Source organism: Lithobates pipiens, unplaced genomic scaffold (genome assembly GCF_037356315.1).
Source record: "Lithobates pipiens isolate NorthernLeopardFrog02 unplaced genomic scaffold, aLitPip1_a1.2 Scaffold_25, whole genome shotgun sequence".
Classification (NCBI taxonomy): domain Eukaryota; kingdom Metazoa; phylum Chordata; class Amphibia; order Anura; family Ranidae; genus Lithobates; species Lithobates pipiens.
Genome location: NW_027507787.1, coordinates 180,992,450 through 181,018,924, shown reverse-complemented (window position 1 = coordinate 181,018,924; position 26,475 = coordinate 180,992,450). Strand labels below are relative to the sequence as shown.

Sequence of the window (26,475 nt, the reverse complement as noted above, 5' to 3'; positions counted from 1 at the left end):
CCCTTTCCCGTCACTGCGCAATCTACCAGGGCAGTTAGTGCTTTCTGCTCCTTCTGGCATCAAGCGTCCGTTTCTCAAGTATGTAAGGTGGCTACTTGGTCATCAGTACACACTTTCACCAAGTTTTACAAGATGGATGCTGGGTCATCTTTGGATGCGTGTTTCGGCCGCAAAGTTTTACAGGTGACCGTCTGAGATTTTGGCTCCCCTTACAGGGTTGTTTTTGTTTGTCTGTGTTCCCACCCCTTGTTGGAAGTGCTGTGTCCATCACTGAATGAAAGAGAAAACTGGATTTTTTTCTACTCACTGTAAAATCTCTTTCTCTGAGTTCATTGACAGACACAACACCCACCCCTCCTGTTTGTGTTTGTACTGCTTTATAACAAACTGAGCTGCCTGTAGCAGAGTGGGGGATTGTCAGCGAGGACCATTCGTGGTGGTGCTGTGCTTGTTTTTTTTTTATTTCTGCCTAATCCTACTCCTGAAGGTGGTGATATAACCCCAAGGTCAAAATTGGACGTTGTGTCCATCAATGAACTCGGAGAAAGGGATTTTACAGCGAGTAGAAAAAAATAAATTTTTTTTAGAGAGGTGTTTATTTAAAATTAAGCATAAACATACAAAAAGATTATATAATAAAATTATATTAAACATACAATTATATTAAACATACAATTATTACAAAAGTAAAAAAATATTATACATAACATCCACAAGTACTTTACCCGAGGGTAACAAAATTGGTACAGGAAATGGGGACTACACAGAGCCCAATATAATTGTTATCATTTAGTAATTTTTAATAATTGCTAGAATCTGTATCATACAGTAATTGATGTAACATTTGAATCCTGATTTTCATGTTTTGCAGTGATCTAATTTTGTCCAGCGTTGATGTAGAAGCTTCGGGTATTTGGGAATGCCAAGTGAATACTTCCTATGGAAGCATCTCCAAGCAAATAGAGATTGTTGCTCTGGAAACTGGAGCACCTTATTGCCCCATGGAAAGAATAATCAATAACAGAGGGGATTTTAGGTAATATTTCAATTTACTGTACTTTGCCACTAGACATTAATTTATGAATGCATACCTCCCAGTATCCTGGTGGTAGTTATCAATGAGGTGGTGAGAGATGGGATTGTGGCCAGAGCAGTGCTCGCTATTTGAACTGGAAATTTTTTGACTACTCCAGATTTGGGATTGTTGCAAATTATGAATATATTATTGTTTAAAAGGATATGACCAATTTTGTTATAGCTTAAACAAGAAAATTGGAAGAGCAGCCTGTAGCTTCTACTAGAACTGTTACTAATCTATAGACTAGACTATAAAGGCCTTTCTGGGTGCACCTTACACAAAGGCATTCATACAGAGACTGGAAAACTTCTCATAAACTATTATATACTCTGCTCCAAAACATTTTGGACCAATTACAGAGCAATTTCCATTTCAGGAGGCCTTTATTAAAAAGTTGGCCATTTCCACTGTTGATTTAGTGTCCTGCCTTTAAAAAAAGCATTAATTGTGACAAATACGGGTCCGATCGCTGCCCTTTTCACCAACTTGTCAGCCTCACACCACAATGTCACTGATACGCAAGAATGGCACCCTCAACCTAACCCTGCACAAAGATTTTCCATCTCGGAGGACTACAATTTAAGTGCCAACAGACTAAGAGCAATTGTCACTGGGTTCAATTACTAAGCAGTAAACTCTTTAAACTTTAACCACAAACTACTTTTATTGAGAAGTAGTAAACTTTTACAAGGATGGCAATAGCAACCTATGATTTTTTAAATAAACATTTGTAACACACACTGTCATCACAGAAAGGTATTACAAAGACACAAAGAGATAACAATGCATTAGTGCACAATTAAAACAAAAAAAGTGAAAAATTTAAATACTTGCAAATCTTAGTTCAGCAGAGCCCAATCCTTCAAGAAAGATAGTATATTGGCTCATGTATGACTCGATGGGTGTTCCTTGGTTTGATGTTAAATGAGAGCTGACTTCAGGGGCAGTCCCCATTTTTTTGTTGGTGAGGAGGATGTTGACCGAAATTATCTGATGAATTACTGGGTCTAAGGTGTGGCTGCTAGGATGTCTCTGTTTATGTCCAGATCTCCGATCCAGTTTCTATAGCTATTAATATCTTTGAATACCTACAGAGTTCAGTCTTCTAACTTGCATATTATTGCCGTTGTGAATATAGACATGACTGGCTTCGGATCCCCAGTTAACCTAGGAGACTAGTTGGGCCGGTTTTGCTCCCGGTACTCCTAGGTAGTGGTACTGGGGCTCAAAATGCTACAAATTAACCAAGAGAAGTAAACATATCCTTATTCTGGCTGTGCTGTTATTAGTTCATGAGTTATGACATACATTGGAGTTTTTTGAGTCTTTGATGCAAACCAGTCAATCAGGAATGTGTATTGGCCATTCAACCTGATGAAATATTTACGAACAATGTGACTTTAATATGTTAAACGATTGATGTGCCTGAGATCAGGCAGGGTATCTTTTAAAACTCTAGTTACTCAGGCTTGCAAATCTGAAAGTTTTATGAGAGGGGTGTATTGGGGTTAGATTCTGCTAGTGGTAACAAGATACTAAGCTAAGAGTTTGTTGATTGTATAAACTGGAGGAGGGAGCGGGTAGGTCTACATCTCTCTTCTGACAAAATGGCCTGGGTGACCTGGGACTGGGACAAAATGGCTACCACATAAAGCTTTTCCTGTGCCCAATGCGCACAACCATTACATTGAGCATTCCTGTTGAGCATGCACCAGTATTTAAACTGATACTAAACAGAGAATTGTTAATTGCCATAATTCATTCATACAATTCATATATATCATACCACTGGATTGTTTTTAAATCTTCAAAGTACCTTATTCCTACATTGCTGTTGTGTTGTCACATGATCTTTCCCTGTACTTTGAAATCTGCACAGAAAGATCTTTGGGAGGGACTTCTATTAATCTGCTTATGTATGCTCTTCACTGTATGAGCATGTGTCTGGCCAGCCCCGATTGGTGCTGTGCCAGTCACATGGCTCAAAAAAACAAATTTCAGAAGAGCAATTCAAATTGGATTATAAATATCAAATGACTGTTTTTTGCTGCTCTCTATAAATCTTTATTATTCACCAAATGTATATTTTTTGTGCATTAATAGGTGTAGGCAGAGTCAAAGATGATTGACGCTAGCTGTCATTTTGTTCAAACAGCATCTTCATAGTTACATAGTTGTTACATAGTTGGTAAGGTCGAGTCCAACCTGTGTGTGTGCGCTTTTATGTCAATATTACATTGTATCTCCTTGTATTTTTTGGTCATTTAGGTGCCTATCTAATAGCTTTTTGAAATTATCTAGGCTCTGTGCTGAAACCACTGCTTGTAGAAGAGAATTCCACATTCTGTAAAGAACTCCTACGCGGTTTCCGGTTAAATTGATTTTCCTCTAATTTTAGTGATATGACCACGAGCCTTTTTAAATGCCCTTCCGCAGAAAAGTTTTAGACCTATTGTCAGGTCACCAGTAGGGATGAGCCGAACACCTCCCGGTTCGGTTCGCACCAGAACTTTCGAACGGACCGAAAATTCGTACGAACTTTAGAACCCCATTGAAGTCTATGGGACGCGAACGTTCGAAATTAAAAGTGCTAATTTTAATGGCTAATATGCAAGATACTGTCCTAAAAAGGGTTTGGGGACCTGGCTCCTGCCCCAGGGGACATGGGTCAATGCCTAAAATGTTTTTAACCACTTCAATACCGGGCACTTAAACACCTTCCTGCCCAGACCAATTTTGAGCTTTCAGCGCTGTCGCACTTTGACAATTGCGTGGTCATGCTACACTGTACCTAAATTAAATTTTTATAATTTTTTTTCCCACAAATAGAGCTTTCTTTTGGTGGTATTTGATCACCTCTACGGTTTTTATTTTTTGCTAATCAAATAAAAAAATACTGAACATTTTGAAAAAATAAATGTTTTTTTTTGTTTCAGTTTCAAAACTTTGCAAATAAGTAAGTTTTCTCCTTCACTGATGGGCACTGATGGGGTTACACTGATGGGCAATGATAAGGCGGCACTGATGGGCACCGATGAGGTGGCACCAATGAAGTGGCACTGATGAGGTGGCATTGATGGACACCGATATGTGGCACTGATAGGCGGCACTGATGGGTGGCACTGATGGGCGACACGGATGGGCACTGATAGGTGGCACAAATTGGCACGGATTGGCATGGATGGGCATGGATAAGTGGCACAGGTGGGCATGGGTTAGGCGGCACAGGTGGGCATGGGTTAGGCGGCACAGGTGGGCATGGGTAGGTGGCACAGGTAGGCATGGGTAGGTGGCACAGGTGGGCATGGGTAGGCACTGATAGGCGGCACAGATGGGAACTGATAGGCGGCATTGCATTATAATATATTGCACTAATGGATGCCAATCAGTGCCAATCAATAATGCATGCCAATCAGTGATGCCCATTGTGGGCACTGATTGGCATCCATTATGGGCACTGATTGGCATTCATTGTGGCACTGACTAGAATCCCTGGTGGTCTAGGGTGGCATACCTTGTCCTTGGCATCCCTGGTGGTCTGGTGGCGTCCCTGGTGGTCCAGTGTGGGCATCCTCGGGGGGGCTGTGCTGATAATCGATCAGCACAGACCCCCCTGTCAGAGGAGCAGCCGATCGGCTCTCCTCTACTCGCATCTGACAGACGCGAGTGAGGAAAAGCCGATCACCGGCTTTTCCTATTTACACTTTGATCACGGACACGGGTGATCACGTGGTAAAGAGTCTCCGTCGGAGACTCTTTACCGAGATCGTAGTTGCCGGGTGTCAGACTGACACCCCGCAACAACGATCGCCGCAATGCGCGCCCCCGGGGCGTGCAGCGGCTCATAATCCTGATCACGTCATAGGACGTCCGGTCAGGATTATGCAACCACTTTGCCGCCGTCTATTTGCTATAGGGCGGGCGGCAAGTGGTTAAAAATGGCTGTTTTGGCGGGAGCACTGATTTTAATGACGATTAAAGTGAAAAAAAAAGTAAAATATTCCTTTAAATATCATGCCTGGGGGGTGTCTATAGTATGCCTGTGAAGTGCCACGTGTTTCCCGTGTTTAGAACAGTCCCTGCATAAAATTACATTTAAGGGAAATAACATCATTTACAAAGACTCTACCAAGTCTTTGGCATGTTGCAGCTCAACATGTCCAGCTGCCGAAAAGGACAAGCGTGTCCCATGGCCACGTGCTGATGATGACGATGCACCGTCCACGACCAGCACTGTTGTCTCTAGACACAGAGCCTGCTTGCCCTCTTTTATCGGCTCGCACCTGTCTGCCTCTCCTTGCTGGCCTTCCAGACATGGTAATGGCCTGAAGGGAGATGGGAAAAACAGCAATTGGGTAGTGTATATTGTTCTGGAGGCACACACAACACCCACTAACTCCTGCAGATGGCAGATGGCGCAATTAGAGAAGAGCTATATAGGTGGATATAACGGTGTATACTGTGGTTAGGGCACGCAGACAGCACGCACAATCTCCTACAACTGACTGCAAACTCTATTTAAAAAAGAGCAAGATAGCTAGCTATGTAGATGGACATAATGGTGTATACTGCGGTCAGGGCACGCAGACAACAACCACTACAGAAGAGCAAGAATTCAAAATTGGCCGATAACCAACGGTGTATACTGTGTTGAAGGTACACAGAACACCCGGGGCGTGGCCTGGACGGCGATGGAGTAGGTCGCACGTGAGTTGTGCTCCGCTCTCGGTTTATCCTGCATACCTATCCTGTGCATCGGCGACAGCTAAATACCCACGGGAATCGCTGGATTAATACCCCAGCCTTCGGCCTGCCATGTCTCCTTCCAAGAAGAACAGCGCAGCGATGTCTTCCCTGGACAAATACCGCAGACAGGATCGTGAGGCGGCTCAAGATGGCGCCTCCTCGGCACCTTCTCCTCCACCGGCGACGAACGACACTGAGAAGGTGCTGGAGGCTATCTCGGCCTGCCAGTCTTCTCTTACTACTAAAATTGAGGAGATTCGGGTGGACGTATCCCTCATCAGACAGGACATGTCTAAGCTTAAGGATCGTGTGAAGGAGACGGAGGACAGGATTAGCCAGGCGGAGGACGTGCTCCACCCGCTGCAACACTCCCATGAAGAGCTGAGGCGCCAACTCCATCTTCTCTCTCAGAAGCATGACGATCTCGAGAACCGATCCCGCAGGTCGAACCTCCGTTTTATAGGCCTCCCGGAGGGAGCGGAGGGCTCTGATCCACCTGCCTTTCTCGAGAACCTCCTGGCCCAGACTTACGGTAGGGAAGCTTTCTCCACTACCTTTATCGTGGAAAGGGCACATCGTATGCCGGCTAAACGCCCGCCGGAGGGTGCACCGCCCCGGACACTTATTGCCAAATTGTTGAATTTTAGAGATCGTGATGCCATCTTGCGCCTTAGCAGGGAGAAAGGTAATATCCCCTACCGTGCGGGACACGTTATGGCCTTCCCGGACTTCTCCGCGGAGGTCCAGAAGCAACGGGCTCGCTTCATCGAGGTCAAGCGGAGGCTGAGGGTCAATCACCTGAAGTATGCTATGATGTATCCGGCGAAGCTGCGTGTCTTGGGAGAGGACCGTGCTCATTTTTTTGATGACCCGGCGCAGGCTGGACCGGCGAGAGGCTGACAGGAATCGTCGGCCCTAGTGTGTGGACTGGTATGTACTCTATGCGGTACTACGCTGGATTACTGTATCTGCTGGGACTGTTATCTGCTGGCTGATTGTCTACTGCCCGGGACATGTGTTCTTTTCTGCCATGACCATTACTCACTGCAGTGGCTGGGTCTGTTATTAACTGTTGGTCCCTAGAACCCTGCCTGACTTCTCCTGAAGCTATTTACCGGGGGGCTGGTGCCGTCCACTTTGTCCCTGTGTGCCGGGTGTCCCGGTATTGCCCATGTCTGCCCCCACTTTGCCTGTGGACCCAGGCTAGACCCATCCTGGCATATATGGTTTTGTCCCTACTAATTTTCCACCCCTTTGATGGCGGACTCCAGCCCTCTTGCACGCGGATCTCCCTTTACTGTGGTGAACTTTACTGGGACGGGTGCTTCTGTCTTCTTTAAAAATTTTTTTTTTTTTTTCCTTTTTCCCCTTTTTTTTTTCTTGTATTTTTCCATTTTTACTACTGCTGTTTAAATTGCTGTTTGCTGATGCTTTAATTGTCTGTTTTTCTGGAACCGGGGGCGGGGTCCGCGACTCTGGTTTTCGCGGCTGCTCCTGGGGCCTGATACAGCGAGTGATCGCCCTGTGTACAGTGCCATGCCATGTTTGCCCTCCTGGAGAGATAGTTGATCCGGGCGGCGGAGGGAGGCTGCCCTGGGCTCTGTTGATTCAGGGGGTGCGGACATCTGCATTACTAGTTGGGGGTGCATGCTCCGGCATAGTTGAGGGTGCTGAGAGCTGGGTGGGGGGCGGGAGGTTTGGGGGGGAATCTATGTTTGTGTTTTGTTATAGGATTTTGGTTTCTGAGTTTTTGGTACAACGAATACTTTCACTACATGCACTGATAAGATCGCACTTATTATGGGGGGGGCATGGGGTAGGACCGTCTTTGGTGCTTAGCCTGTCCTCCCAGGGGAATAGACTGTACCTTGTAGCTGTATGGCTCCAGTTAAATTTTTGACATGGAACGTCCGGGGACTCCGGGATAAGCTTAAGCGCACGGCAGTTTTTGCTTGTCTCAAGACGTACAGGGCCGACGTAATAGCACTGCTGGAGACGCATGTTACAGGCCAGCTTCAGTTGGCCCTTAGACGACCCTGGGTCGGATGGGCGTATCACGCGACCCATACTCCATACTCCCGGGGTGTATCTCTGCTAATCGCCAAAACACAGAACACCCACTAACTCCTACAGACGCCAACACACTACACAAGGCCTTATATAGTGTGGGGCGTGTACTACACAGCCTGAGCTATGATTGGCCACAGGCATCCTGCCTGTGGCCAATCATGGCTCCTCTCCTCGCTGCCGGCGCTGTGATTGGCCAAGCATGCAGGGTCACAGTGCATGCTTGGCCAATCATGAGCCAGCAATGCACTGGGATGGCGCAGGGCATTGTGGGCCGTGAGCGCCACACGAATTTGGCACGAACGGCCCATAAGATTCGGTATTCGCCGAACGGGCAAACAGCCGATGTTCAAGTCGAACGTATGTTCGACTCGAACACGAAGCTCATCCCTAGTCACAAGTATGGTATTTGTACATTGAAATCCTATCCCCTCTTAAGTGTCTCTTCTCCAGAGAGAATAATCCAGTGCTTGCAGTCTTTTCTCATAACTAAGATCCTCCAGTACTTTTAGTAGCTTTATCGCCCTTCTCTGTGCTCTCCATTTCCAGCACATCCTTCCTGAGGACTGGTGCCCAGAACTGGACGGCATAATCCAGGAGTGGAGAATTATAATTTTATCCCTGGAGTTAGTGCCCTTTTTAATGCATGCTAATACTTTGCTTGCTGCAGCTTGGCATTGCTTGCCGTTGCTGACCCTGTCATCTACTAGGACCCCAGGTCCTTTTCCATCCTAGATTCCCCCAGAGGTTCTCCCCCTAGTGAGTAGATTACATCATGTTTTTGCCACCTAAATGCATTATTTTAAATGTTTCTACATTAAGCCTCATTTGCCATGTAGTTGCCCACCCCATTAACCCCTTCAGACCCATGCTATAGCTGAATGATGGCTACAGCGCAGACATTGCCGGGAGGCTGTTAATAGAGTTCCTCCCCTTTGCACACTCCCCACGCGGCACGCGATGTGATCACCCAAGTCAATGAGACTCGGGTGATCACAGATCAGAGTAAGGGCTCGATCTCGGGCCCTTACCATGTGATCAGTTGTCAGCCAATGACAGCTGATCACGTTATGTAAACAGAAGTTCGGTAACTGTTTTTTTTTTTCTCAGCGTGAGGAGAAAAAAAGCTAATCACTGGCAAGGGATATCAGTCCCAAAGAGGAAGATGCACAGCCATCTCATCTGTGCCCACCATTGCCGCATACCAGTGCCATGTGCCAGTCCCCACAGTGCATAATGGTACCACAAATCAGTGCCCACCAGTGTATAACAGTGCCAGCAATCAGTGCCACCTATCAATGCCCAGGAGTGCCACCTATCAATGCCCACCAGTGGTGTCAATGGGTGCCTCATCATTATGTTAAGTTTTTCAAGTCGGATTTTATCCTCTGTTAACCATGGTGGTGCTTCCTGTGACGTGTCATGAAGATAAACATTCATCATTTTTTATGGGGCCAATGTCATCTGTCCTCCCCACTATTTATGTACTTAAAGAATTTCTTGTGATTTTTCTTACTCTCCCCTGCTATGTGCCTTTCATGTTCTATCTTGGTCGCCTAATTAAAACCTTATATTTCTTATTGAATTTTTTGTACAGTTGCAATGCTGACGATGATCCCTCAGCCTTCTCCTTTGCTTTCATATGAATTTTTACATTGGCATTAAGCCACCCAGGGCTTTTATTAGCTCTTTTAAATTTATTACCCTTTGGGATGCACTGGCTAATACCCTTATTTAATATGCTCCTAACGCACACCCATTTTTCCTCCGTGTTCTTTGTTCCTAGGATTTTATTCCATTTAATATCTTCTAGCAAAGATCGTAGTTTAGAGAAGTTGGCTCTTTTGAAATTCAGTGTCTTTGTATTCCCTTTTTATATTTCCTTTTTGTGTGATTTATGTTGAAACTAATTGACCTGTGATCACTGTTTCCTAAGTTGCCCCTTATTTCTACATCTGTGATCAGGTCTGTATTGTTGGTAGGTCTAGTAACGCATTGTTTCTTGTTGGTGCATTTACCATCTGACCCATGAAATGGTCCTGTAGGACATTTAGGAAATGGCAAACCTTAGATGAATGTGCAGTTCCCATTATAATGACACTTCCAACCCGCCATTCCAAACTGTGATAGGAGGTCCATCTCCCCCTCATGTGACCAAAAGAACAGCCTCGACGTACGTTTTGTGTGAACACGTCTTCAGGATGCAGTGCTTTTCAGCCTCAGTGCCGGGCCATGGCACAAGATATGTAAGCAGCCATTTGGCATTTTTCTTGTTTTTAACCTTTTAAAATAAATGGGATTACACTATTTTTGGTTCCTCTGCATTTTGTTTCATATTCCATCTATGAGCTCCATATGCTGGGGACTGGGTATCTGATCCACAGATTTCTCCAACCCAGCAAGGATTGTCTTGCAAAAGCCTGCTTGACCTTTTTTTCACTAATTAGGTCAACTTCATCTGGTAAGCTGACACCCAGTTTTTTTTTTTAGCACTTTCCGGGTGATAATGTCATGAAGGTTTCCCATTGATGGTTCAGGAAAAAAAACGGTCACAAGAATAACTTATATATGGACTTTTTTGGTTCATTCGTAAATGTTATTTAATTTAAGATTTGTACACTGATTTTGATTGATACACCTAGATAGGTATTCATGGTGTAAGCTCTTTATTGGTATTTATTATATGCGATTTGCCAGTTCACAGGTATAACTATTTTATTTTGTGGTACTATAGGAGGGCTGGTGCATTTGCTTATTCAGTGGAAGGGTTTAAATTAATGAAGTTTCTGTTTGCTATGAAATTTTGTCTATATTTTATATGGTGTGATAGCACATACCTTTGATTGGTTATCACAATATTTTGCACATACCTTTTTACCTTTTGATTGGTTATTGGAATACATGTGGATACTGTTAAGATTTATATTTTTAGAAGTCAATTATTTTGCACTAATATATATATATATATATATATATATATATATATATATATATAATGTGTGTATGTATATATAATATATAAGATTTGCTTTAACAATTTATGTGGGTACTGTTAAGATTCACATCTATATGCAATTTATAAGCCAATTATAGTTTACCAGATATCTAACTTAGTTGTAAAACCAGGCAGGCTGGTTGCCATAAAAAAAATTTTTTTTTAGGTTTGTTAGACCAATTTGCGCCCCCTACTGACCTCTCCAGACTCCTGGCATTAGTGAACATGCCTCATAGTTTTGTCCAGATGCATACTATCTCCTTATTGGGTGTTCTGAGATTGCAAATAGCACTTCTATACTTACCATGGGTTTAGGTGTTTTAGTCAACCTACCACTAATTTCCCCAATACTACCCACTAAAGGTTCCAACCTTTATCCAAAGCTCTTTTTTTATTTTACAGGTATTCACAATTATATATTAAAATGGGTCATCTTTGTGAGTTTCTAAGTGAGTGTAATCAATCAGCATACTATATCCCGCCCCTGTAGTGTTTAGCAATATAGGGACAGGGAGGGGAGTGTTATTATCGCTTTGTAAACACCCACATGTGTGACTCTATAGTCATGTCGGCTGCAACCATAAGAAAAAGAGGAAATAAAGAGCTTATAAGGGAACTGAAAATTGGCACACTCTGTAGAGGACACCAGCTGGTGTACTTAATCTAGGGACTGCAGTGGGGACACAGAGAAAATGGGAGAGAAAGATGCAGGCAGGATCAATCAGGGGTCAGGCTCAAAGATCAGTTGCCATAGCAGTACTGGGACTACCACTAACCAGCAGGATAGGTAAACATGCAATCACCTTGGCGGATGACAGTCTCTTCTGAGGTGCAGAGTCTAAGTACTAACCAGTGTTCACCAGAGCTCCAGGTGGCGGAGATAGATTTTGCTGTGCATTATTACCAGGTCGCAGTCCTCAGGATCACCCCACCAGGAGTTGAGTAAGCCGGGGTCCAGTAGCGCATAAGCAGGTAAGGATCAAACAGAAGCTTGGTCAGTAAACATGCCAAAGGCCAGGAACGAGTAGTTGCAGGTTGGGTTCAGGCAGTAGCGCAGTCAAAGAACAAGCCAAGGGTCAATAACGAGTGTTAGCAAAATATGGACAACAGCAGGGAAGACAAAAGTGAGATTCTCACTGAAGAAAGTACAATATTCTGGCAAACAGGAAGTGAAAAGATGGCTTAAATGAGAAAATTCATGGGAGGAGCAAAAAAATTAAAGATTCAATAGAAGTTAAGGCACAAGACAGGGTTGTCCAGTGGATCAGACAAGGTGCTGTCCAGCATTTCAAGTAGCTAAGCAAGATGAGTCATTGCCAGACACAGCAGAGGTCCAAGGTTCAAGTCCAGGCCTTGACACCAGGCCTGGAAAGCAACCTTTTACTCATAAGGTTGCTTTCCCTGTTGCCATCACATCTGTGAGGTATGTGTCTGAGCAACTTTGTCTTGTAAATAATTATTTCTGGTCTTACGCAAAAAGCCTTCTTCCTTGCTAAGGTAGTTTTGTTCTTTCACCTCAATAAGGACATTGTTATCCTGTCCCTCTATCAGCTGCAGTACATCAGAAATACATTTCTCCACTCTGTACATCTTTTTTAACTACTTGAGTTTACCTTGCAGTCAGTTTCCATTAGAATGACTGACTTTTTGTCACCTCTGATGGTCCCCATAAAGAGAAACCAGCTTTTCATCCCACCATTTTAGGTTAGTTCAGACAGACCCTTGTTCAAACTTATGGTCGTAAGGTCCAGGTTCCACCCCTTTCTGTTAATGCTCACTCTAGATCTGTGAGTACCTCTTGGGCTTTTCGGTATTGGACAATTTTATTACAGATTTGGTGTTCCGGTCACACATTTTCTACGTTTTACCAGATGGATGTTCAGGCCTCATCTAATATTAATGTTGATGCATTTAGCACCCATTTTCCTTGTTCTGTTATTTGAGCTTGTTAGTGTTGTAGCGCTGATATATTTGCCTACTAATATAACGCAATGTTAATTTTTGAGTAGTACTATAATTTATCCATCTTGTGGTTTATAAGGGAAATGAACTTCAGTTATTTTCTATTACAAAGACATTGGAGATGTTACAGGAAGTGACTGTTTACGTTCACAAGTGACCTACCTACCCACCATGCCAAGTGACCTACCCATGGACACTCAGGGATGGAACTGCATGCTGGGTAGGTATAAAAGGACACACGCGACCATTTTCGTTCTCTTTGGGATGCATGGCCTGCCAGTAAGGACCTGTGAGGAGGCCTTTGAGGAGCGAAACAACCATCGACTCTGCTTGATATCCAGGTGCAGAAGGAGTGGTGTGACCGGATCGAGAGGGATCGGAGACAACTGACGGAGCCATCTGAGAGTCTGGGTCACCTTGTGGAAGAGAAGCAGCGTGACATGCTGACTTAAAGCAGGATCCAAACAGCCGGAGTGAAGGGTTCCTATTCTTCCAGGCCTGGAGCTGGTGAGAGGGCTGCCGCCCACAAGCTAACACACACTTTACACACTTAGACTCATTTCACGGTCTTGCTGGGACTGGTAGTCCCATAGTGGCAGTTGCACACTATCAGATGGAGTTTAGCAGGCATCAAGCCTATACTTTACTGAGACCTGATGCTGATGGATCAGAGACGACTACACCAGAGGTAGTTACAAGTGTGCCCTATCACCATAACAGTTTCAATGCTTATTCTGCACTGTTCTTGTTACTAAACCCTTTTTGGATTACAATCATTTCAACACAATATCTAGCAGAAGACAGAAGAATAAAGACTACATCTTCGTTGCAAGGCCTTGCATTCATTTCAAATGGAGAGAACTGCCTTACAAAGTAAGAGGGAGCTCCCTAGCTAGTGTGTTGTACAGTATTGCTGGTTTTGTAATTTTGTGTTTATTACGGTGTGCTGGAGGTGGGAAAGGTGTCCAAAGTAAGGCATTGTTCCTCTGGACATTGGTCCCCCTTGGAGACGCCTGTGCATCCAAGAGTTATTTATATGTAAGGAAACTGTTGTGAATATCTACTGTGCTGTTGCACTACGTTTGTGTGACAGTGCAGTTAATGTAATTATTGCTTTTCTACCAGTTCCAGTAAAAATACGTTCTGGTTAATTACAATTGGTGTGAGGTGTTGTTCTTTCACAGGCGAAGCAGTGAAGACCCAGGTACAGGCAAAGGTACACTATTGTTATATTGTACATGTGGGGCCATTCTCTGTAAGTACCTTCACACCATTCTGTATCACAGCTGTGTCAAGGGGATGGAGCCAAATTATTGGGGGTGTGGAATCGGAGTACAGGCCCAACAACAGGCTCCTTGGGGGGTAAGTGGTACAGTGTTTTGTTGCTTTTATCTACCCCTGAGTTGAACTGCTTTTGTACGTCCCAACTGGCCTTTTATACTTGGTGAAAAATATGTTTCTTGGCTTCCTTTAAGGGGCACAGATGCCACAGGCATGCTGTGAGTGAGGGGGGTTATACCAGACTATTTTTCTTGTTTCTAGTGTCCAAATCCCCCTGCATGTGGCATTCTAAACCATTTGTCTATTAATGAACTCCAAGTATCAAAATCCTATTATTTTTGCTTTGCTCCAGGACCCAAATCATGCTCACAATATTTGATTCGCAGAAATTGATACTTCACTGTGAGCTTTCCCAGACAAAGTTATCTGATAAGCATAAAGACTGATAGTACCTCTGAGGTATTTTTTTGAGCAGGAATTCAGACAGGCGTGACCAGCCAAATACAAGCTTGGAATAGATGGATGGCTGAATAGTTTGGAAATCTCTCCATCGCTCTCATGAGATTTCAAAATGAAATCAGTTAATCTAACAATAATGAAGAAAATATTAAAAAATAACCATAATTATTAGAATCGGCATTAGGTTTATGCAGGTGTACTGTATATTGAAGCTGATATTATAAGCGCAACACCTGCCAAAATGTATTTTAATTGTCTGAAAGGGGAAAGGTTAGAATCTGCTAAATTTGTATTGCTTTCTGTTGCCCTGTTAGGAAACTTTCCTCTCCCTTCCTGCCGGGTTGTCACAGAAACAGATGTAGGGCAGCTCGCTCTATCACAAACACAAGAGAAATAAAAACACTTTTTAGAGAAAATGAATGTTTCCACTCACTTTCTATACATTGACATTGTCAGCGGGATAGGAAATGTCTCCAGTAGTGGCCAGAAACAATAAATCCCCGATGGAGCTTTCTTGACTCTATTAAAAAGAAAAAGAAAAGTCTGAGGTTTCACTTTAATGTGTACCTATACCCTTTCTTTCCTTTATATACTCCCAGCCCTCTGCCATGTTATTGTACAAGGAGATTTGAAATATCTAATACTAGTTTTGTTGCAGTTCATCACGATCAGTCAACATCCACATGACCAGGGACCTTGCACATAACTAACCTCTGAACCTCTGGTCACTAGGGATGAGCCCGATGTTCGAGTCAAACTTAAGTTCGACTCAAACATCAGGCATTCGCCTGTTCGCCAAATGGCGAACAATTTGGAGTGTTTGCGGCAAATTCAAAAGCCGCGGAGCACCCTTTAAAAGTCTATGGGAGACATCAAAAGTGCTAATTTTTAAGGCTTATATGTATGGTATTGTCAGAAAAAGTGTTTGGGGACCTGGGTCCTGCCCCAGGAGACATGAATCAATGTAAAAAAAGTTTTAAAAACTGCAATTTTTTTGGGGAGCACTGATTTTAATAATGCTTAAAGTGAAACAATAAAAGTAAAATATTCCTTTAAATTTCGTACCGGGGGGGGGGGGGGGGGGGTCTATAGTATGCCTGTATAGCGGCGCATGTTTACCATTTTTAAAACGGTCTGAGAGCAAAATGACGTTTCTAAAGGGAAAAAAGTAATTTAAAAGTACTCACGGCTATAATAAATTGTCGGTCCTGGCAATGCACATAAAAGTGTGGAAAAAAAAGGGCATGGGATTTCCCCACAGTCCATTACCAGGCCCTTTGGGTCTTGTATGAATATTAAGGGGAACCCCAAACCAAAATAAAAAAAATTGTGTAGGGTCCCCCCAAATTTCCATACCAGGCCCTTCAGGTCTGGTATGGATTTTAAGGGAAACCCCATGCCAAAATTTAAAAAAAAAATGGCATGGGGTCCCCCCAAAAATCCATACCAGACCCTTATCCAAGCATGCAACCTCGGCACCATACCCCTCCTGAACTGTAACAGGCCACATGGCCTCAACATGGGGAAGGTGCTTTGGTGTAGCCCCCCAAAGCACCTTGTCCCCATGTTGATGGGGACAAGGGCCTCATCCCCACAACCCTTGCCCGGTGTTTGTAGGGGTCTGCAGGCAGAGGGCTTATCGGAATCTGGAAGCCCCCTTTAACAAAGGGACCCCCAGATCCCGTCTCCCCTTGTGTGAAATGGTAACAGGGTACAAATGTAGCCCTACCATTTCACAAAAAAGTGTGAAAATGGTAAAAAAAGACATGACACGGCTTGGGACAAGTCCTTTATTAAAAAATAAATATGTCCCATAAAGTCGTCTTCTTCTCTTGCTCCAACGATGGACCAAAAAAAAAAATGCGTCCGACCCGCCTCCATGGGAGGCACCCGCCATATGATGTGTCTTTGCTTTGACAGTTCTTTTATAACTGAAGTTGGGGGCCACACCGTGACGTTCGTGACCCCTCCCCGTCTGATGCATGGGGACTTCCCTATGGCTTCCCCATAATTCATTATAGCCACAAGTACTTTTAAATGACTTTTTTTCCTTTAGAAAAGTCATTTTGCTCTCGGACTGCTCTAAACACGGCAAACGTGTCACTTTACAGGCATACTATAGATACCCCCCAGGTACAAAATTTAAAGGAATATTTCACTTTTATTGTTTCACTTTAAGCATTATTAAAATCACTGCTCCCGAAAAAATTTCAGTTTTTAAAACTTTTTCCATTGATACATGTCCCCTGGGGCAGGACCCAGGTCCCCAAACACTTTTTTATGACAATAACTTGCACATACGCCTTTAAAATTAGCACTTTTGATTATTCATGTTCATGTCCCAAAGACTAACGGTGTTCGGATGTTGAAAACATTTTTTTGCCTGTTCGCATGTTCTACTGCAAACCGAACCGGGGGGGGGGGGGGGGGTGTTCTGCTCATCCTTACTGGTCACAGTACCAGAAAACAAAAATCATAGATGTCAGTGGTCTCTCTATACTGTTTGATACTATTACTTGTAGATTAATTTTTAAATCAAGGAAAGCTAGTGTAAAGCAGTGTCTGGTAAAGGATACCCTTCTGTGTATTTCTGCTGGGTTGTTAAAGATGAATTTCACAATTTTCTTAAATTAAAAGTCAGTAGCTACAGAAGCCAGATACTTGCTAGTCCCGGGAGTCCAGTGGTATCTTCCCATAGCTGGTTCCTCTCACAACCTTGGTCCTCCAGTGCCACAATCTACTGCGGAATCACAGCCAGCTCCCCAATGCTTATGCGACACATTGCAGTGAGATTAGTCCTGCAGGCTCCTGGGTTCTATGATATGAGGAGGTGGGATGAGTGATGTCATTCTTGCCTAAGGAAGAATTGAGGAAGTGGGAGCAAGTACCTGTCAAAAATGTACCAGTTACCCATAAAAAAAAATACTTGGGGTTGAGGAGTGGTAGTGAGATAGGGAGGATTAACAGCTCTTTTACTTTTGATTGAAAGTCCACATTAGCCACTTCAATGTTCAGCTTTCATCACTTGCATACTTTGAATAACATTTGTGCAGTCATGCAACACTGTGCCCAATGAAATGTTTAGAATTTTTTGGCACACAAATAGAGCTTTCTTTTGGTGGTATTTAATCACCACTGGGTTTTTTTTTGCTAAATAAATTAAAAGTAAAGAATCTTGTGTAGGCAAACTTGATAACCTCTGTTTTTAACATTGTTGTAAAAAAATAAAATAAAATGTAAACACTCTGGTATGTCTGCGTGACTGGCTAACGTGATGCCTACTTGCCTACTATAAAGTGACTGACAGTCAATATACTAGATAAGTTTTATAATTAAACTAACTTTCTACATTCTTCTTAAAGTTTAATAAAAAAAATAGAACTTAAAACGTATTTGTGTCAACTGTGAAGTTAAGTCATGGATTGTGGAAACTAACTAGTGTCAGGTGATTGTATATAGTGTATATCACATTTACCACTGACTAATTCAGAGTTGTGACGCAAGGAGTTATTATTAATTAATCAAAATTAGTCGATTAATCGATTTTAAAAAATGGATTAATCGAACTTGAAAATTTTAATCAGTAACAGCCCTAATTACACACACACACACACACACACACACACACACACATATGTATGACAGATCATGCTGAAGTATGGCCTGTGGTGCCCACGCGAGGCATGTTCTGGGGGAACGTCATATGAGGTCCACCCAGAAAACAATAGGGCTCCCACTCGGGTGTCATTTTACTTGTTCTGGTTACAGCTAACACCTCACTTTGAGAGATCCCCTTCCATTTCCAGATATGTCTACAGGGTGGAAAGTGAAAGGGAAAATCATTTGAACGAAACCAGATCACAGAGGTTTCAACTATTCCCTACAAGTCAAAATGTAAAAAGGAATTTTTGGCTCTGCGTATATTTTTAAAGGTTTTATGTCTCAAACTCAGAACAGCCAAGCGTTTTACAGAAATCAGGTAAACGCAGAATTTTGGTTGGTTGGGCTGATTCCTGCAGTTTGGGCTTTGCACTTAGCCTGACTGTAAACACCTCTCTAAAGTGTCTTATGCCGCGTACACACGATCGGAATTCTCGTTGGAAAAAGCTCTGATGGTTTTCCCGACGGAATTCGGCTCAAGCTGTCTTGCCTACACGCGGTCGCATCAAATTCCAATAATTTATAACACGGTGACGTACAACACGTACGATGTGACTAGTAAAAGGAAGTTCAATAGCCAGTAGCCAATAGCTTCTGTCTCGTTGAATCTGAGCATGCGTGATTGCATGCGTGATTTTTGGCGTGTCGGAATTGCATACACACGATCGGAATTGCCGATAGAAAGTTTTTCCATCTGGAAAATTGAGAACATGCTATCAATTTTTGGCTGGCAGAAGTTCAGACTGGCTGGAATTCCGATCGTGTGTACGCAGCATTATAGACAACCTTAGCCTCGATCGCATGTATTATTTTGTTAGTGCTCAGTAGACTTATAAAATCTTTGATCCAGCTTCAAATTACCGCCAAAGGCAATTAATCATTGGATATAAATCAAAAAGAAGATGCTCTCAACCTTATTGATCAGCCTTCAGAAAAGTTCAAGTATTTTAAAGAATATTTCAAAAGTCATTCCTGAGTCTGTTTTGCTCTTGAAAGGGAATACAATGCAAATGGCTGGAAGCCTGTAAACCCTTTAAATATATGATTAGTCAAAGGTATTGTTTCTAAGGCATTCTCTCGCTGATCTGCAAGCTAATAATCTCTTATGGAAAAGGTCTCCGCTTTTCTGATTTCACATCAGCTCCTCAGAAAGCCAGACAGACAGTACCAGTGTAGAGCTGTAAAAAGCGGTTTAGAGATTTTATGTTGCTGTTGTTATATGGCTGGAATTCTACATGAAAAAAGTCTATGCCAGCAAACAAATATTTTATTTATAGTATTCTTCTGCAGCTATCTGATAGTTGTTTCTTTGTGTAATAGTATGATATTAGATTGTGATCGAGATATATACTTTTAAAATATGCACAGTATTTGTGGGCATTTAAAGTGGAGGTCTACCCACCCCTGCAACAATGAATACACATACTGCAGCTGCAAAATAATAGGACACTTACCTGTGCTGGAGTCCAGCAATGTCGACACCGTGCTGATGTTTCCATCAGCTGTCACGTGCTGTTGCTGCCATTGCCGATAGGGGAACCCAGTAGTAAAGCATTACGGCTTCACACCGGGTCCCTACTGCGCATGCGCAAGACACCGCTGCACTCTCCTACTGGCCCAGCAGTGGGGGAAGGACGAGGGAGCCAAGCTGCTGACGTAATGCGCCACACCCCAGTCTCAAAGTCCGGTATCGGCTCCTCCACCCTGGAAGTTGCCAAATGTGACACCGGAGGGTGGGGGGGGGCGGGAAACAAATGAGTAGTTCCACTTTTGGATGGCACTCTGCTTTAAGTTTTTTAAACACCCTTTCATGTAAATGTATGTTATCCTAACTTATCTCGGGCCTAAATACTATTCTTATATCTTTAAACTAAGTTTCATGTTGCATCCAAACTATTTTATATTATATCCATATTTAAAATGTAACATTAAGAGGAACTGCAGTCTGCTCACATAAGTTGTAATAAAAACATCCTTGCCATTTTGAAGCTTCCCTCCAACCACTTTACACGTTATTTTATATATACTGTGATTCTGTACTTGTAAAATATGCTGCAGAAATCTCAGTCCACTGAAGCTGCTGCCTGTTCAGCTGAAGCTGCTGCCTGGCAGAAAAACTTTTTTTTACTATCCAAAGTTAAAATAACAAGGGCAGAAGATTTAGCAAAAGCTTTATTAGCTGTACTTCTATGGATCACAGGAGTGCAGTTCATTCTGCACTCCTGTGACCCGTCAAAGAGCCTGTCCTGGCTCTGAAAAGATTCTGACCACGTGGTTGTCATCCACCCAGATGCCTCGACCGGCAGCTGGATCAGCCTATGAGATCCTGAGCCAGCTGCTCCTGTCCCCTATACAGCCCAGCATTTCACTGAGCACTGGAGGGAAGAGCAGAGGGCTTGGGACCAACAGTCTCCAGCACTCTGCAGCCTGAACACTGAGAGCTGGGCAATCGGCAGTATTTGATCACTCAGTTCTCAGTCTTAAGGCCCGTACACACTATTTGACTTTTTGACAACAAACATGCAAATTAGCTGTTTTAAGGCAACATCCGACCGTGTGTACGTTCCATCAGACAAACTTTTTCAGTTTTCATCAGACAAATGTTGGTTGTGCGAACAGACAAACTTTTCGACAACATAAGTCAGATGGAGCAAAGTCCAATCGTGTGTACAGAAAACCATCAGACTTGACAAACACGCATGCTCAGAACCAATGCAAAAGATCAGACAACAATACAAAAGTTGACCAAAGGTGGCAGTAAAGAGCAGAAAAACCATGTGATTTGGTGAAAGTTGGCTGAAAAAGTCCAATCGTGTGTATGCTTAACAAGTTCACAGTCAACGCCCTTTGTACAGAAATCCATAGAAACGTTTTTTTAAAGTTCGATCGTGTGTATGAGGCTTTAGAACTGACAGGGGACAAATGCAGTGGTGGATATGCATATCAGTGGATATACTCATCCACTTAGGTAAGTACAATTTTTTTTTTCCCCTGTAATATCTTACTTTCAGGTTATTTGGCATGGGTGTCCACATAGCCACTTCATCTATACCCCATTCTTTACTATAGCCCAATTACTGAAGGTTGCAGGACTCTGGGCTGGAGAAAGATTCTGCAAGACCCTGTACATTGCACCAGCAATTAACTAATCACTGCAGTGCTCTGCAGGCTACAATCCAAAAATATAATAAATGCATTTTTTTATGAATGTGGGTATATGTATAAAAATGTTACAAAAGTTGGAATTGCCTTCTATTTTTGTTGCCTAGTCTGGGAGATGTTCCTGATATTTGACATCTAATTGTAATGTCCAGATTACACAAACGAGAACAGATGTGTTCATAGAACCTCAGTATGCATGTGGTGGGCATGACGTCCTATCAGCCATTCCAAAAGTCTGACATCCAAGAGGTATGCGCCATAGACGGGGCAGGACTTAGGGTGGTGGGGGCCCCTGGGCTTGATCCACTTTCGGGCCCTACCTTGTGTACATTACAGCATTTATCTGCGTATAACACGCAACCCAAGTTTGGTAGGGAATTTTAAGGAAAGAAACTTTTAGCCCCTGTACACACGGTCGGACATTCTGACAACCAAATCCGTTGGATTTTGTCCGACGGATTTTGTCTGACAGATTTTGTCCGAAACTGTTGCATACACACGGTCGGACAAAGTTGTCGGAAAATCCGATTGTACATAATGTGATGACGTTATTTTGTTACGATGGGACTAAGTTCAGCCTAGTAGCCAATAGTTTTGGTCTAGGAATTTGATCTGAGCATGAGTGGCACTTTGTCCGTCGGAGTAGGCTACACATGATCGGAGTATGTCTGATCGGAGCATTTAGTCTGAAAATTTTACCGGCAAGTTGGAAAAGTTGGTCCCTCGGGTATTCCGGCGGAAACAGTCCGATGGAGACCACACACAGTCGGAATATCCGACAAAACGGTCCGAAAAGACACATTCCGTCGGAATCTCCGACCGTGTACAAGGGCTTAGGAGGGAAGTTTAAGGAAAAAAACGTACATTTAAATGCCCATCAATGCAGCCTTATCAGTGTTCATCTACAGCCTTGCCCATCCATCTGCAGCCTTGTCCAGTGTCATTTGCAGCCTTGTCATTGCAGTCTTGAAGTTTAAAAATGGCGCAGCCGAGATACAGAGTCCTGCAGGCATGTACTGGCCATCGGGACTACCGGGAGTTTCCCGGTGGGCCGGTGGCTCAGTGGGCCACTCTGATGTAAGGGGGCTGCTGATAGGACACTCTGATGTAAGGGGGCTGGTGATGGGACACTCTGATGTAAGGGGGCTGCTGTTGGGACACTCTGATGTAAGGGGGCTGCTGATGGGACACTCTGATGTAAGGGGGTGCTGATGGGACACTCTGATGTAAGGGGGCTGCTCATGGGACACTCTGATGTATGGGGGCTGCTCATGGGACACTCTGATGTATGGGGGCTGCTCATGGGACACTCTGATGTATAGGGGGTGCTGATGGGACACTCTGATGTAAGGGGGCTGCTCATGGGACACTCTGATGTAAGGGGGTGCTGATGGGACACTCTGATGTAAGGGGGCTGCTGATGGGACACTCTGATGTAAGGGGGCTGCTGATGGGACACTCTGATGTAAGGGGGCTGCTGATGGGACACTCTGATGTAAGGGGGCTAGTGATGGGACACTCTGATGTAAGGGAGTGCTGATGGGACACTCAAAGTGTAAGTGGGCCGGTCTGGATGAAGTCCAGGGCCAAATTTCTGTCCCAGTCCAGCCCTGGAGACCTGTGTATCAGCGGCTCTCGGGTCCTCTCGGCGGCTCTCGGGTCCTCTTGCAGCCCCGAGCAGAGCTGAGAGTAGCCGAGTGTACTCGGCCCGGCTAACAGTCACGCCCAGTCCTTGTGTTATGTACATCATAGGACAGGACTGGGCGTGACTGTGAGTGGAGCTGAGCCGAGTACACTCGGCTATGTATCTCGGCAGGGCCCACGGGGCCCCCTATTGGGTGGGGCCCATGGGCTTGAGCCCAGTCAAGCCCAATGGTAAGTCCAGCCCTGGCCATAGACTTATCAGCAAATTTGCCTTGAGCCATGCTGGGTGATTTTGACCAGTAGATTTTAGCCTTCTACAATTAGAAAGTTTTTTTTGTTTTGTTTTTTCTTTACAGAAAAAAGGCACTGATGGAAGCAACAAAGTTTTCCACTTTTATTTGAAAAGGTGGAAAACTCACACACTTTCCCCACACTATGACATATCAGATGATTTAACCCACTCCGGGACAGACCTGCCAGGAATCCTCTGGCAGGGAAGTGGGGGTGGATATAGTTGAAAACTTCTGAAAAGCTAGAAATTCTCCAGCCTGTCCTTTAGCATATTTGACTCAATCAACAGCAGGCTGAAGGGGAGATCTTAGTGGGGGATAAAGCATTGCAACATGATTGAAAGGGTTTACTTCTTCCTTTCATTTACTGACAGAACATATGACACGTTATAATATTACATTATAAATTGGTTTTCTGTAAAAGGGATTTTATTAATGTTCACAGATATGATAATATATAGGTAACATTTAAAGGGCTAAATGTGTTTAAAATGAGTATAATGGCAAGTTTAATTTTCCCACACACACTGGACTGTAATCCGATTGCAATTCCTTCAGGAAGTCGCTAACTGTTGCATAGTAGACGTAAACCCTAACTACTTGACAGTTGCCTAATAAAACACCTTGCATCATAAACCATTGCCTTTTTTTTTTCCTTTTCTCTTTTAGATATAACGCTTGTTTCCCCTTTTTTTCATTCTTTGTTGCATTTCAGTGTCACTGCTCTCCTACAGCCTATTTGCAGATACTTTGTATCTATGTGCCCTCAAAGAATTGTTTCATAGCATTTCTCAGGGTGTGCTTCCTGACGGTGACAACAGTGAACCATGCCTACGTATAAAAAGAATCAACAATTACACGTGCTTACCAAAAAAATAGACATAAAAAAACACAAGTGGTGCAGCCAAACACTGGGGTGTGTTCAATCACCAACTCAAAGTGCAGTGCAACCGCAACAATGTTACCCTAACATAAATTAGGCAATCAATGATCATAATCTCCCCATACAAAATATATAATGAAATGCGGATGCACCTAAACAAAATAAAAATTAACTTGCAATATACAGTGTCTTGAAAAAGTATTCATACCCCTTGACATTTTTTTCACATTTTGTCTTGTTACAACCAAAAATATACATTTATTTTTTTGGGGATTTTTTATGATAGACCAACACAAAGTGGCATATAATTGTGAAGTAGAAGGAAAATGATAAATGGTTTTCAATTTTTTGTACAAATAAATATGTGAAAAGTGTGACGTGCATTTGTATTCAGTCCCCTTTACTCTGATACCCCTAACTAAAATTTAGTGGAACCAATTGCCTTCAGAAGTCACCTAATTCGTAAATAAAGTCCACCTGTGTGTAATTTATTCTCTGTATAAATAGAGCTGTTCTGTGAATTCCTCAGAGGTTTGTTAGAGAACCTTAGTGAACAAACATCATGAAGGCCAAGGAACACACCAGACAAGTCAAGGATAGAGTTGTGGAGAAGATTAAAGCAGGGTTAGGTTATAAAAAAGGATCCCAAGCTTTGAACATCTCAAGGAGCACGGTTCAATCCATCGCCTGAAAATGGGAAGAGTATGGTACAAATGCAAACCTACCAAAACATGGCCGTCCATCTAAACTGACAAACCAGAGCATTCATCGGAGAAGAAGCCAAGAGGCCCATGGTAAAGCTGGAGGAGCTGCAGAGAGCCGCAGCTCAGGTGGGAGAATCTGTCCACAGGACATCTATTGTTCGTGCACTCCACAAATCTGTCCTTTTATGGAAAAGTGGCAAGAAGAAAAACATTGAAAGAAAGCCATAAGAAGTCCCATTTGCAGTTTGTGATTAGTCATGTAAGGGACACAGCAAATATGTGGAAGAAGGTGCTTTGGTCAGATGAGTCCAAAATTGAACTTTTTGGCCTAAAAACAAAACACTATGTGTGGCGGAAATCTAACACTGCACATCACCCTGAACACACCATCCCCACCATGAAACATGGTGGTAACAGCATCATGTTGTGGGGTTCTTTCATCAGCAGGGATAGAGAAGCTGGTCAGAGTTGATAGGAAGATGGGTGGAGCCAAATACAGGGCAATCTTAGAAGAAAACCTTGTTATGCTGTGTACATACGAGCGGAATGTCTGACAGGTGATTTTCATTGTATATTACAATCGTGTGTATGCCCCATCGGACTTTTTACATCAAATTCTGATGGACCTAGAAAGAGAACATGTTCTAAAAAAAATTCTGAGGGAATCAATTCCTATTGGGAAAAACTCTCATGTGTATGCTGTTCTGACGTACCAAAAACGACGCATGCTCTGAAGCAAGTACAAGATCTGACATTAAATTATTTTGCAAAGAAGAATGGGCAAAAATTTGACACTCTAGATGTGCAAAGCTGGTAAAGACATCCCCAAAAAGATTTGCAAATGTAATTGCAGCAAAAGGTGGTTCTACAAAGTATTGACTCAGGGGGGCTGAATACAAATGCATGCCACACTTTTTACATATTTATTTGTAAACATTTTTAAAAAGAAACCTTTATAATTTTCCTTCTACTTCACGATTATGTGCCACTTTGTGTTGGTCTATCACATAAATTCCCAATTATGTTTTTGTTTGTAATATGGCAAAATGTGGAAAACTTCAAGGGGGATGAATAATTTTTCAAGGCACTGAATGTGAATGAAAAAAAGTAAATACAAAATCACAATAAATATCCTTTTTGCATAAGTTCTCAAAATGAAATGTATAAAAACATGATCTCTCATGACAGCCATGCTCCAATGGACTTCAACAAATTCTTGTGTCAGGAAAAGCACTGCAAACAAAATCTTGCATCACAGTGAACCAGCAATATATAGCCAATATTGGGACAAGTGTTTTTAGACCTTACCATTCTGTAGGTCTAAGCCCTTGTACACACGGTCGGATATTCCAATGGACAATGTCCGATAGGACCGTGTTGTCGGATAATCCGACTGTGTGTAGGCTCCATCGGACTGTTTCCATCGGAGTATCCGACGGACCAAGTTTTCCAACTTGTCTATAAAATTTTCTGACAACATGCTCTGATCGGACTTTGTCCGATCATGTGTAAAGAATTCCGATCGGACAAAGTGCCACGCATGC

At 43.1% G+C, this 26,475-nt stretch overlaps 1 protein-coding gene across 1 annotated transcript in view; it reads left to right on the top strand.

The window, feature by feature from the left end:
- ADGRA1 (adhesion G protein-coupled receptor A1) overlaps positions 1-26,475 on the top strand; it is a 1,280,537-nt gene that overhangs the window by 390,295 nt on the left and 863,767 nt on the right. Inside the window, exon 8 of the mRNA XM_077455240.1 lies at positions 872-1,036. Coding sequence (XP_077311366.1) covers positions 872-1,036 — 165 coding nt within the window. The remainder of the gene's footprint in view (positions 1-871; positions 1,037-26,475) is intronic.